General features: G+C 30.7%; 1 protein-coding gene across 1 annotated transcript in view; it reads right to left on the bottom strand.

The window, feature by feature from the left end:
* Oseg5 (intraflagellar transport protein Oseg5) overlaps positions 1-15,138 on the bottom strand; it is an 87,557-nt gene extending 72,419 nt beyond the window's left edge. The window contains exons 1-4 of the mRNA XM_075357965.1: positions 14,952-15,138; positions 11,349-11,506; positions 8,594-8,704; positions 3,734-3,912 (exon numbers count right to left, since the gene is read on the bottom strand). Of these exons, the coding sequence (XP_075214080.1) occupies positions 3,734-3,912; positions 8,594-8,704; positions 11,349-11,506; positions 14,952-15,046 (543 nt within the window). The 5' untranslated portion in view covers positions 15,047-15,138. The remainder of the gene's footprint in view (positions 1-3,733; positions 3,913-8,593; positions 8,705-11,348; positions 11,507-14,951) is intronic.

The raw sequence follows: 15,138 nt of genomic DNA, 5'->3' as shown, positions 1-15,138 counted from the left end.
AGTCAAGTGGTTTATTTCCCTATCTTCTTTCTATGAGAAAATTACCAATAAAGTTGAAAATGAAAAACTGTGAAATTTCACTTTTGGTAATTTTTTTCAAGAGGTAGGGATGGCATAGGCAGTTTAAATTATTTTTTTATACGTAGGTATACGTTAGTAGTTTTACACTAAATAATATTAATGGTGAAATACTTACCCCTAAATTTTTATGAATTTTTGAAAACTAATTGTTTTAAAAAAATTCAAATTTTGGCTTCAAATAACTCTTATGGGGCTGGTGATAAAATCTCAAATTTGCATAACTTGCAGTGTTTTTGTAGATGTTCGTGGCAAATAAAAACGTTTCTTGTGTACTGTATTAATAAAAAACTTATAACCTCTCAAAAATCATGAAAAACCTGTTAAAAGCGATACCATTTTGATTCACTAAATAAGTGCTCCAAGGGGGTTTTTGTCTTCTTGGCACTTTCATATATTTATACTTATTAGTATAGCTGAAATAAACTTATTTGAACCATTCAACTGCAGTGTTCATGTTACAACAGGCACTTGAAGTCATTTCTAGTCATCAGGGAAATTCGTGTTGCTACATTCTCATTTATGCTTGTTGCATCATTTAGCTTTGCAGTCACAGACTGGTCAGTCAGACATTAGTCAGTGACCTGTTCACATCTTTACAGTGTCTCAAATTTCATCATGTGATTGGAATGTTCATTAAATAAGTAAGTTTTACTTAATAATATTATATTTGAAAATGTTAAAATCAGTTAATTTTTTACATTATTTTCAAGTAATTTCACATAAACAATGTTCCATAGGAATTTATGTAAATGAAGAGTATCATAAAACAGTGGTATGGTACAGTGCCAAAAGAACTCATTAAAATTAGTTAATTTAGAGATGAAAACCAACAACTTATTTTTTTACGTGTTAATTAAGATGTCACTAGGGATTGTAAATATCATGAAAAAACATTTTTGTCAAAATTCAGTCACCTGCATGGACAGTTCTGTTGTGATCCTTTCAGAACTCATAAAAAAATAATTAAGAAAACTTAAATAAAATTAGAGCAAACTCTTAAAGAACACATTCTTCCAAATCTAAATTTAGTTCCCGGAAAGTATCTTTGTGTTAACTGTTTCAAAAGTATTTTTTCTCAGCAGAACAATGAACTATATGAGTGCGAAGACCAACAGCAATTTATTGCCTTACATCACAATATTCAACAAATAGATGCTGCTTGTGGCATTTTGGGTGTAGCACCTCTATCGGAATTGAAAAAATTAAGCATGGATCAAAGGTCAGCATTAAATTTTTTTTTAAAAATAAGGTATCTGAAAAATTAAAAAAGAATCTTGAATTGTGTTTTGACTCAAAAGTTTCCGAAAATGAAATTCCAGTTCAGCTCAATCTTCTTCACATGAATATGATGATCTTATTTCAAATCTAAAAGAAAAATGTGTTCTTGCTTCTAAAGAAGATAAGGTTAAAATTATCAATTTACTTCCCCAATCTTGGACCAGATCTAAAATAATATCAAAGTTCAATGTGTCTGAGCGTTTGGTTTACTAGAGAATTAGTTAATGAGTAACACATTCTACCGGAATTAGGTAAAAGACATAAAACAAGAATTAGTAATAACACAATTAAAAAGATGTGTTATCTTATGAATATGATAATAATAACAGGCTGTGTCCTGGTAAAAAGGATAATGTTGGCACGCTTGTTGATGATGTCAAAGTGCATAAGCAAAAGCACTTTGTTCTGATAATCTTAAATGAATTTTATGTCTCCTTTAAAAACGAAAACCCTGAGGAAAAAATTGGAAGATCAAAGTTCTGCAAACTCGGTCCAAAATGGTGTATCTTGGCTGGTGCATCTGGTACTCACACAGCTTGTGTCTGCCCTCGCCACCAGAACATCAAACTCATGATTGATGGTCCCAAACTTAATGTTGATTATAAGGACTTAGTAGACATCTTTGTTTGTGACAAGGATAACTACAACTCAACTTTTCCAAAGAATATGATGTGTTGCCAGATACAATAACGTACAAACAGTGGGTAACAGCTGATACAGCAGAAATGATTACTGTTCTTCAGACCAAAGATGAGTTTTTCACATCATTAGTGGAAAAATTGGAAAAGCTGAAAACTCACCATTTCGTGTCAAAATCTCAAGCTCAGTTTTTCAAGAAGAAAAAATAAGAATTAGGTGAGGAAGAATGTTTGGTGTTGGCAGACTTTGCAGAAAACGTTTTATTTCTTGTTCAAGATGAGATACAAAGCTTCCATTGGGTCAACAGCCAAGCCACAGTTCACCCTTCTGTGTTCTATTTCAAGGAAAATGATGTATTACAACACAAAAGTGTCAGTATTTTAAGTGATCACTTGATGCACGATACAGTAACATTTTATTGCTTTCCAAAACTTTTAACAGACCATATCAAGGAGGTACATCAGAACATTAAAAAAACCCTCGATTTTACTGATGGTGCTTCAAGTCAGTATAAAAGTAAAAAGAATTTGGCTAATTTGTGCAATTACAAAAAAAAACTTCGACCTTGAAGCAGAATATATGTGAATGCATACATTCTGCTTACATTGTACCTTGAATACAATGTTCTCACACAATTTCAAGAGAATTATCAGAAGAGATATCATTGCTGTTGGTTAACCACACTAAATAATAAACTTTCATTCCTACAAAAACAAGCTATTTCACTGAATAATTTAAATTTTGCTACAATTTATTTTTTCTTCAATAGTGTTTATAAAAATAAACCAGTGTAATAATAAAAATGAATTCTTGAAAAAAAATGTAAGCAACTCATTGAAATCTCAATTTGGGTAAGTTTTACAAGCATTTTTGAATCAAAATTGTATTAGGTTACTAGTATTGAATAAGTTATCATTAAATTATGACCCATCAATAATAATTAAAAAAAAAAAACTTTTAAAAATATTGAAAACACCAACTACAACATAGGGGCTAAATATAAAAATTTAAAGTGCAAAGAAGACAACAAACACCCTTTGAGCACTTATTTAGTGAGTCAAAATGGTATCGATTTTAACAGGTTTTTCATGATCTTTGATGGCCACCACAGGTAAACTGCTTAAATAAAACAATTGCTTTAAGGTCCTGAGACATGTAGGAAACAAGTAGGTCAGTTTCAATTTTGTTTTAATTGGTCAAGCAACCAGCTTATGTTTATTTGGGATATTTCAAATGGACTGACCCTGTAATGAACTAGCATCTGTATTTCAATATGAGCACCAATATACTTTCTTCTTCCTTAAGAATACATTAATACAGATTTTTTCCTTATGAGAAATGTTTAAAAGGTTATCAGTAGCAATTAATATATATATATATTTTTTTTTTTTTTTTTAGGGCGAAAAAAGATTGGTCGTTATCATCAATATATTACTGAGTATAAATATCATTAAACATGTATATTTAACCAAAATTACCCTCATTCAAGTACAAATTCTTGTATTTAAAACACTTGAAATACGTTCAATGTTTTCATTAGCAACGTTAGGTTATAACTGTATAAAAGATTAATTTAAATAAATAAATGTTGATTATTACAGATGCAAAATTGTTAAATATATAAATCATTCTTTTTTCAATAACATTGCATTCAGGCAGAAGAAAATGTTGAAATGATGCCATTATATAAAATAACTACAGAAAGTTTTCTCATAAAAATAATTTTTCTACTTACTCTGTTTGCTTTTGTATTGGGTGCCAATGGTTTAATAACAAGCATTTTACCAGAAGTATGTAATATATGCAATGAATCTGGACCCCAACAAGCACTGTATGTAGGACTACTTCCTTGAACGACTGTTGATCTTAACATACCATTGCGAGACCAGATTTTTACCAGTCCATCTTCACCAGCTTGACAAAAAGATTTTTAATGGTTATCAAGCAAAATATAATTAAAACTTAAAATTAACAAATAAATCAGAACAAAAATCAGATTAATTATATCATATTTTGTCACTTTTCTAGCTCTAGTTTGTTAGTCTGATAAGAATAATTATACTTTCTAAAAACCTTTTTACTTCAGTGAATGAAGCATCTCGTATGCTTCATTTCACATCTTTTTGATACATCCTCTGATGTATCAAATACAAACAGTAATTTTTTTTTTACCTTCATCATTTCTCTATAAAGTCTCCTGCACAATCTACACACTTTTGCCTACAATTAGGAAGCTTGAATATTCCTCGTTCATAAAAAGTTTGAGGGAAAATCGTCAACCAATTGCATATGCACTCCTTGACATCTTCATTGTTTTCAAATCGTTTCCTTCCAAGCGATTCTTTCAAGGGTGCAAACAAAAAATTGTCACGGGGCAAATCTGGACTGTAGGAAGGGTGGTAGAGAGTTTCTAAATGCATTTTTTTCAATTTATCCCTTGTTAAAACCCTAGTGTGCAGCCTGGCATCATGGAGAAAGATTACATTTCTGATGGCCATACCCCATCTTTTGTTTTGGTAGGAAGAACAAGGTAGAATTTTGGTAGGTTCATCTTTTGTTGAGAGTAGCAGCTGGCAATAGTAAACCTAATTCACCCTTTTGTTGATTGTGGAGAAAATCAATGAGCAAAACTCCCCTTCAGTCAAAATAGAATTAGCATAAGAACTTTTCCAGCTGATAGATGGATTTTGGCCTTCACTGGGCAGCCCTCATCTTCCTTCACCACTCCTTACTTGCCACTGTTGACTCTGGAGTGCAATGATAGACCCATGTCTCATCACATGTGATGATGCATCTCAAAAAATTATCCCCTTCTTGCCAAAATTGATTCCAAAGTCTCTCACAGATCTGCAACCTGACCTGTTTTTGATTTTCAGTCAACAACCTCAGAACCATTGAACACAAATTTTTCTAAAGCCAAGACGATTAGTGATAATGGATTGAGCACTCCCATAGCAAGAACCCACTTCTGATGCTATTTCTTTAACAAACCAGCAATCACCTTCAATAAGCTCTTGAATGGCACAGATGTTGTCAGCTGTGAGACTTGACCTTAGGCGTCAATAATTGACTCTTATTTACTACACTTTCTTGCCCATCCTTAAATTGTCTGGACCAGGTACACATTCAGTTCTCGGACAGTGTAGCACCCGTAAACTGTATCTTTAAACAAATGAAAATTCCATGGGTTTAACGCCTTCATTAATTAAACACTTTATGATTATACGTTGTGCAACAGAAGACAGAATTTCTTGCACACTCATGGTTGTACTGATGACAGAACAGAGCGGAGGAGCTAACAAAGCTGGTTCCCCCCTCTCTAACACACCGAACATTAACACACCCCCATTCCTCCATCCAGCTCGGAACTATTTGCTGCATAGAACAGCAAAATTACTGTTTAAATTTAATTTGCCCTTGTAGTTTGGCAGAATTACTTGGCAACTAAAAAGCAATATCCTTTCTAAAATGTTTGTATAAAATGTGATATTCTACCAATCACTAACAGCTAATAGTCTATTCTTTTCAAAGGTCATAATCAAACAGCTCACAATACAAAAAATATATATATAAGGATTATGAACAAGATTGAATCCTAAAATGTTCATCTACCAATACAATTCATGTACTGATACAATCCATTAACCCACTCACTCACTTTGAAGAGTGTGGCTTGCTGTGAATTCAAGCTGCCTTCACTTCTTTGATGTCTTGCTCATTCCTATAATGCACACATCTTTCTTTCTTTTTCCTGTTTAGCCTCCGGTAACTACCGTTTTAGATAATACTTCAGAGGATGAATGAGGATGATATGTATGAGTGTGAATGAAGTGTAGTCTTGTACATTCTCAGTTCGACCATACCTGAGATGTGTGGTTAATTGAAACCCAACCACCAAAGAACACCGGTATCCACGATCTAGTATTCAAGTCCGTGTAAAAATAGCTGGCTTTACTAGGACTTGAACGTTGGAACTCTCGACTACCAAATCAGCTGATTTGGGAAGACGCGTTCACCACTAGACCGACCCGGTGGGTTATAATGCACACATTATAATTTTAATCGATTATTTCAATTTAATGTAGTTTTAGATTTTAGATACTACTGCTAATGACAATTAAATAATTTAAACAATATACTACATCAGAATTCCTCAAGTTTTGTAACCACTTGACATTATGAAACATAAACTATTATTCCCCGTAAATATCAGATTTTATTTGATAGTTAATAGATTTAAATTTTTAATATACTTCATAAAATAATTTGGTTATCCTGCTTCTTTACATGTTTGTTTACAGTTTGTTTAAAAATGCTTAATATACATTGGGTATTTACAACTGAATTTATAATATAAAAAGGGTTAAAAAACTGTTAAGAGAGTTAAAAATTGCTATAATGTAGATTTAAGAAAATTTCTAAACTCAGGAAGGCTACTTCCATTTCATGAAGGAATATCAAGAATTGGATCACATGCAACCTGTAGATTCATCTGTCTAAGGTTCCATCTGAAACCTCTTATTTGCTTTATTTGTTTTAGTAAAAGTTATCAGTTACATGGTTACTGTGATACAAGTAGCAGCCCATATGGTGCTTGTCTTTTCATCAGATCTGTTGATAGTAATGAACACGTTGAAATCCACTTATTGTGTTCAAAGTCTAGAGTTGCACCAATCAAGCAAATCTCTATTTCAAGGTTGGAGCTGAATTATCTAAGGTTGGCGGTTCTTCTATTATCTCGTTTATTCAATAAGGTTAAGTGTATTTTAATATAAGGTTTTACTCAATCCACTTTTGGTGGGATTCTCAAGCAGTACTTTACTGGTTGTCATCGCTTCCTAATCGATGGAAGATATTCGTCGCAAATAGAGTTTGCGAAATTCAAGAGTTAACTAAGGAATGCTTATGGAAGCACATTCCTTCAAGGGATAACCCCGCAGACATCCTGTCCCGTGGTTGCATGCCGGATGCATTAACCTCGTCACAACTCTGGTGGAATGGTTCATCTTTTCTAAAGGAAGAGAAGAATGCCTGGCCATCCAATCAATCTGCTATTTCTATGATTCCGCCAGATTCCCTTAAGGAAGAAAAGTCTAGCAAAATTAATGTGTTTTCAGCTGCTCTTCAAGCTACAGAAGCTGTAGGACTTCAAAAGCCATTTTCTTCGTTCACACGGACACTAAACATATTTTCATATTGTTGTCGACTCATCCACAATTTGAAAAATAAAAATAATCGCATATTGTCAGATCTTTCTCCATGAGAAATCCATTCCACTTTAGAAATTCTTGTTCACCAAACCCAAGAATTGTATTCTGCAACAGAATTAAGCAATTTAAGAAAAAATTCTGTGTATCAAAGAAAAGTAAATTAGTTTCTCTAAACCATGGTATTATTCGCATTGGAGGTCGTTTAAGTTTTTCAAATTTGTCTTTAAATGCTAAGCATCTTGTGATTTTAAGTTCTCATAGTCATCTCACTCGACTGATTATTCCTCATGAGAATTTAAGATTATCCCATGGATAATTATACAATTAATAGATGCCTCACATAGACAAAATTATTGGATCATTAATTCCAAAATTATAATTCACTCCATCATACATAAATGTTTAACTTGTTTTCATTTTAGAGCTTGGCCTCAGAGTTAGTTACTTGGTCAACTGCCAAAAGAAGCACTTACAATTTCCAGACCATTCCAGTCAACTGGTGTTGATTATGCTGGCCCAATACTTATCCGTCATGGTGGGCAGCATACTCGATCTACTAATCCTTTGACTATTAAGGCTTACATCACATTGTTTGTATGTCTCAGCAGAAAAGCAGTACACCTTGAATTTTTAACTGATTTATCTATAGAAAGTTTTATAGATGTCCTACAAGGATTTGTAGGATGCCAAGGATTGCCCTCTCATATTTTTTCAGATAATGGAAAAAACTTCTGTGGTGCAGATCGTTATCTTCAAGAAATGTATGATTTTCTTAAAACCAATACTGCTAGTTCCAAAATTAACTACCTCAAATAACACGCTGCACCTAAAATAACATAAATCTGATACAAAGCCATCACATCACACTCTTAGTCCAGATGGACTCCACTCTTTGTTCAGATGAACGTTAACTTTAATGTTGTATTTAATTTTATATTTTTTATTTTTATATGTAAAGTTATACATTATGTTACAATTCATTTCATTAACTGTCAAGACGACAATTCATTAAACCATTATTTAACAAGCAACAAGGCATTGTCTTCATTCATCACCTATGAACAAATCTACCACAACGTGTTAATGGTCTTCAGGCGAGATCATTCATAAAAACTACTAAATATCGGTTGAAGAACAAAAGTATTAATGATCACCTATCTAGACACAATATAAGACATAACACACACAACATAAAGGAACTAATGTTTTTGTTAAGGAAATACTTTGTTTTAAAAATATTAATTTTTTTACAGTTTTACTTTCACAATTTAAGCAAAAACATTAAACTATTACTTTTACCTCCAGATTTCAGCATAACTATTCAACTGAAATATAAAAATACTAATCTTCTAATAATATAACAATTTTATTAAGAATAAACATACCAGTCAACAGACTAGCACCATCATGACTCCATCTACCAACCAGAGCAGCTCCTTTATGTGCTTCAACACTCTTTTCTAATCGACCATTTCTACCAATCAGATGAAATCGACCTATTAACAAATACCACGACTTACTTGTTTTTTTATCTGCCGTAACAGTAGCAATGTACACTCATTACAGAATATAATTTTAATACAGTATTAAAACACTACTAAAAATTCCTAAATAATTTAACATACTGTTATTATTATTTAGCTTTCCTCATTACTGCATAGATTCTGGACGTGCAACATATCTTATTTAACATCATGCTTGTACTTATGTTACAATACATCAAATATAAAACAACAAAAATTCAAATAATGTTTAATATCATACCCATTAAATTTTTATTTACACAGACTGAACTTATATTTAAAATTGGATTATCAATTAATATGTACAATGTTATCAAAATAGACAATTTTTTCAGCAAAAACTTTCTTAATTTTTCAACATAATCTCCTTTCACATCTATACACTTGGTCTAATGATGCTTAAGTTTTTTGATCCCATGTTCATAATATGATTTATTCAGTCTTCAAAATAAGCAGATGTTTCAGTAACAGCTTCATCTTTTAACATAAATTTCTTTCTAGCAAACCACTTCTTTATATTTAGAAACAAACCATAGTCTAAAGGTACTAAGTAGGGGCAAACAGAATTTTATAACACAACTGAAGCAATTTTTTTGTTGTAATCAAAGAAAAGTAAACTAGTGCACTGTCTTGGTGAAAAGAAAGTCTTTTCAGTTTTTACATGAAATTTTTTTTTTAGACAATTCAGCAAAGATGCACACACAGCCCAATTATCATTTTACTCTGCATAAAATAAATGAAGATTATAATGCTATAAGCATTCCAAAAGACTGGCCATCACCTTTCCTACTGATGGAATGATTTTCGCAATCTTTGAAACAAATTTCCTAATTGCAACCCAATGTTTTGACTATTCCAAATGGTTACAATTTGATAGTGATGTATCCAAGTTTAATCAACTGTAATAAAATGGTGCAAAAATTCCTCAGACTGAAACAAACCCAAACTGTGCTTAGAAATTTACTTGTTCACAGTTTTGATCAACTGTGAACAAACACGAAAGTCATCTTGCCAACAGTCTTTGCATTTGCAAAAACTGTCATAAATATTCAAAATAAATACATCGGTTCATTTAAGTTACCTATTGTTTTAGCAATCTTAATGCACTTTCAATCTTCTATCCTCGAAAACCATATAATGGATTTTTTCAATATTTTCTGCACTTGTATTCTCAACAGGCAAGTATCAAGAACATTTACAGTCATTTGTGCTTACATGACTGCTCCGAAAGTAACCTAACTACTTGCAAACTGTTCTAATTGAAGGAGCTGACCCACCATAATATTTATTCACCTTAGCTTTAATTTCCTGTGTGGTTTTGTGTTTGATTTGATCGCCACACCAAACTCCCTTTTGTACATATTTCACCATTCACAATGAGCGATTCAAATTGCTGCCAACTACACAGCTGCTTATGTTATCTGACAAACTTAATGAATGCTCGTAGTGGAGCTCTGAGAAACTAAGGTCTCAACAACCTACTATGAATGCCATCTCTTGACTTTGCACAGACTTATCAAATAAATGGTAGAATAACATAAAATATTTAATATCAAATATCCACTATACTTTTATTTACACAAGTAAGATTTAATTTAAAATTGGACTAGAGGTTAATATGCATGATGCAACTTGGTCAAGTCTCAATATAATTGCCAACTAAATACCTACAACATATAGTCACCTAAACTAAGACCAAATTCACCTCTGTTATTTAACTTAGTTACCCATAGAAAGTTTACAAGATATGGCATCATCAGGTTATAAGGAAATGCTATTTCCTTTTACTATATTTCCTAGGACCACATTAGTTTCCATCTAATTACAGAAATATTCTCATTATTATAAAAAAAAACACAAATGAAAAATACATTTAATGCAGAAACAAGTTTCTAATATTGCATCATTTAAAGTCATAGTAAATAAAAAATATGTGATGAAACAAATTTAAAATTAATTTTCAATTGGTTTTGCAATTAGCCACTCCTACTCTGTGAGCAGGAAATCTATCCAATTCCTGTCTGTAATGAAATAATTGTTTCATCAAAATATATTTAATAAATAATATATTCTCAATTATTTGTTTCACATATGCTAATCCTTCATCTTGCTTTTCACATTACAGTTCCTTGAAAAAAAAAGAAACAAAAAAAAATTAATCAGTAAGTTTCTAACTTTTATAAAATTCTACAAAAATATCTCTTTCCTCCAAATGTTTTTAAATCCATTCTAGCCTTTGGAGTTTTAAATACAAGGGCTGTTCAATGATTAAAGAAACAAAAAATTGCAGTTAAATTATAACTTGTTCAATAACAACTTTTTCACATTCAAACATCCAGCTAGTTTTTTACAACACTAACTAAACGAAACATGTATTTGAGCATGTAGATGTCACATAAATGAAATGCAAACAACAGATTGTAAAAAAAATATCAAGAATATTTTGCTTTTTTATAAATTTCAAGTAGTTTTCCATCTATGTAAGAAAATGAATGAATTGATATTAAAATTTGAGAGCAACAGTGAAAAACGATCTAATAAACCTCTGCTACAGAAATGAAAGAAGTTTCTGGATTTCAATTTTTCGCAAAAATACTAAAAATTGAAATACGCATACCATCAGTTGAAGTGACCAACAACTGATCTTGCCCTTGTTTCTTTCCAGATTGTCTTAAGAATGAGTGAAAATCTGTAGGATAAAGATCAGATGGTAAGTCACACACTTTAAATGCCTCGTTGGTCACTAAATTCCATTTTAGTAAAACATGGTCATCACTGAAACATTAAAAGCATTTCATCAGTACATAAAAAATTAAATTTAGAGGTTCTAACATTTTTTTTTTTTTTTAATGTTCCCAGTCTTTCACAAATATTTAACACACACTTTTTATAAATTTAAACTCCAGAAGTTACAAAATCTTATCATTTAGGTGGTAAAATTACAAAAAATACATAAAGTAAAATAGACATCAAAAGCAGATTCATACAAGAAAGCTTTCGTGCAGATGTCTGCCAGTATCAAACGTAGATCTAAAAATTAGAAAAAATCCTTCAAAATATTTGTGTGCATGTAGCACTTTATTGGAGCAAAATACTAATAACAGGAAAAGAGACAGGCAGGCTGGAAAATAATAGAGGCCTATGATATGTACAATTACAGGAAGACATTGAAGAAAATGGGGTGTGTTAACAGAAAAAATCTGATGTGGACATGACTTCCTTGTACGCCTATTAAATTACATATACACATTTTTTGCTGCACTTCATTTAAAATTATTTCATTTGAAAGTGAGATACGATATCCTCCAATTTTTCAATAAAATGGGCAGTTACACAATTGCATTGTGGTGGACTCCACATTCCATCACATTTTTTTATGGTGTGCGTATCAGCATTTTATATTAGTTTATATATTAATTTTGTTTCACATCGCTCAAGTAGTTACGTGATGTAAGTGAGAACATGTAGGATTCGTAACCATGCACATATCAGTTCGAATCCAACTTCATATACATATATTTTTTTTAACTTTATTTTTTCAATTTAAATATATTGATTTATTACTAATTATTAACCTCTGAAAACATTTTTGAATTGAAATGAAAAACACATAAAATTTTATTTTACTATAACTTCTGATTTTTTTAATATTTAATTATTATTTATTGTAAAAAATTTGTACAATCTGAGATTAATAACACTTAAAAAATATATATATTTAAATTAAAAAAGGAAAAAATGTATGTGAAGTCAGATTCGAACCAATGTGTCTTCCCCTTGTAAAATCTTAATATTTCATTAATTAAAAATTGTTTTTGGCTACAACTCTGGAACCAATGAAAATAAGACCACTTATGATATATCACTGAAAATCTCTCAATGAGGGCTTATTACTGCAGTTAAGAATAACATATTGACTACTGTGTTAATAAAATTTAATATTACATGAAATATAAACCACCAAAACAGAAGAGCGAGATAAGTTAAACTTAACATATTAATTTGCAATAACTAGTTTTCATGATATCCCACATCTTCAGTTGGTGTTAAATTCTATATCTATTACATTAAAACCTGTCTTTTAATTTTCTGTCATTTTATTCAAAATTATGTTTTATATTTTTTAATTTTGCTGTCCAGTACTGGAATCAAAAAAATATTTGTATATTCACAACGAAGAGATATAAAGATGGAAAAATGATAACAAAAATTTATGATAAAATCTTTAACAAAATAATTTTTGATGAGTGTTACTTAATGTATGCAAGGTTTAGTTAATTTGGAATCAAAAAAAATGACTTAAGTAAAAATAGTAGAGAAATACAAAGAAAGTAAACAGATATCTGAGAATGTATGTTGTAAATACAGTATATACTGAGGTTAAAATATTATTATAAAAAGAAAGCAAGAGAATCAAATAATTCAAATGATAAAATAAAGTTCAAGTCACGTACTTGAGGTACTAGTAGTAACAGGTGGCCCAACCAACCTTGATGCTTCATGCTATGGCAGCAATAGCCATACTTTGAATCAATCAATCAAATTTACTATCCTTTTAGCATAACATGTGCTTCATTACCTAACAAAAAATAGGCCTTCATAAGACGTATTGGGTGTTAGTATAACACAAATTCTTTAATTATCATTACTTCCATAAATAGAATTCTTTTATTACATTTCTCTAAGTCATCATTTTTCCTTAACAACCAATGGCATCTTTAAGCACTAAAATTATATTTTCACTGTTGGTAGTTGTTTATGAATTTTGTGAAATTCATTTATAGTCCATTTCAACACACACTTGTCAAAGTCATTTAGTCCCGGTGCAAGCTTTTCACGGGGTTTGTACTTTATTGGAGCAGAGAAAGAAATTTCCACCAGATTTTTTGGCTAATTTTTCTAGTAACCGCTTTTTTTCTCTTTTCTCACTCTTTAGACTTGGGACACACCAGGTGCAACTGCTGTTCTCTCTTCACATTTTTAATGTGAACTGGGTATTTATCTCCCTTTTCTGATTGCACCTTATTGTTTCATAAACTCATACATACTATTTATTATTTCCCAGGGCTGCCGTTTTAGTTTTTTGTTTAGTAGTTCACTACAGACTTTTAAGTTGACTCATAATTACAAAACATAAAAAATACATAACAGATTATAAAATGTATAATTATAAAATTATACTAACCTTCTCTCAACCAAAACTCAAACAAAAAGAAACAGGATTTGCACAAATGCTCTTACAGGATCAACAAATACAGGACCACTAGTTAACTGGATTTTACTCAAGCATTCAATACTGTAGGCTTATGGGTAATTATTTATTTTTATGTTGGCCTGGCTATATTTCAAAATTACTGACAACTAGCGAACAATATAGCAATACTGTTTCTTGATGATTCTAAGAAAGATGACTCATTTACTAAGTTATAATACTTGACTTGTCCATGTTTATTTTTACAATAAATAAAATTACAATCGATTATAAATTATGTTTACATATGTCAGACAATTATACTGTTAATTAATTTATCATTTAGCAATTGTTCACTGACATAATTATAATACTTGTTGAGAATAAGCCTACATTTTTATAACATTTAAAAATATACAATAATATTTCTTTTTATAACAAAATACTTAATCATTTATAAAGTATAAACATCAGAATAAAAAAAATCTGAAAATAATCCATAATATCATCCAGTACCATAAAATAAGTTGTATTTACATAAAAGGAATTTGCTTCTGTGCGTGAATACTAAACTAAATGTTTTCAGTTTGGAACAGGCAACATTTTATCATACTAGTTGTTATAGCCCACGGCGTAGGTGCAAAAAAAATAATATTTATTTACTTAACAAAATGGTCAAATCAGGGGAAAATTTTGGGTTTTATTGAATTAACAGACTTCACACTGAACAGACATAAATAATATTTTATAAGCATTGATTATACACAAATGGGGATAGGCGAGTCAGATTCAAACTCGTACTCAACTCTTTATACGAAAGTAAACACAACAACGTTTTCCTGAGCATACAAATACCAAAATTCTCTCTTTTAATCCATATCTGAATATAAGCAATTTGAGAGCACGTTTACAGTAACATTTATACATGTAACCATTTCATCATACAGAAAAGATCAAATTATACAAACCAAAATAAATAAAATAATCGATAAACATTATAGTAAAATATAACTAAGGAATGTTTATTACCCAAAAGAGAATATTTCTTCAGCATTGTTCCAACCCACACAACAAACAGTGTCCATATGTTCCGCTTCCTTTGGAAATGATATTTTAAACCTCATTTTTACTGTAAAAGTTATATTACAAATACAGAATTAAACAAAATTACTAATTAATCATATTTGAAAATCAACCTCTCAAAGACCGTTTTTTG

This window comes from Lycorma delicatula, chromosome 2, assembly GCF_047948215.1.
Source record: "Lycorma delicatula isolate Av1 chromosome 2, ASM4794821v1, whole genome shotgun sequence".
In the NCBI taxonomy this organism is placed as follows: domain Eukaryota; kingdom Metazoa; phylum Arthropoda; class Insecta; order Hemiptera; family Fulgoridae; genus Lycorma; species Lycorma delicatula.
The sequence above is the reverse complement of the archived record's forward strand: the minus strand, read 5'-3'. Positions and strand labels throughout refer to the sequence as shown.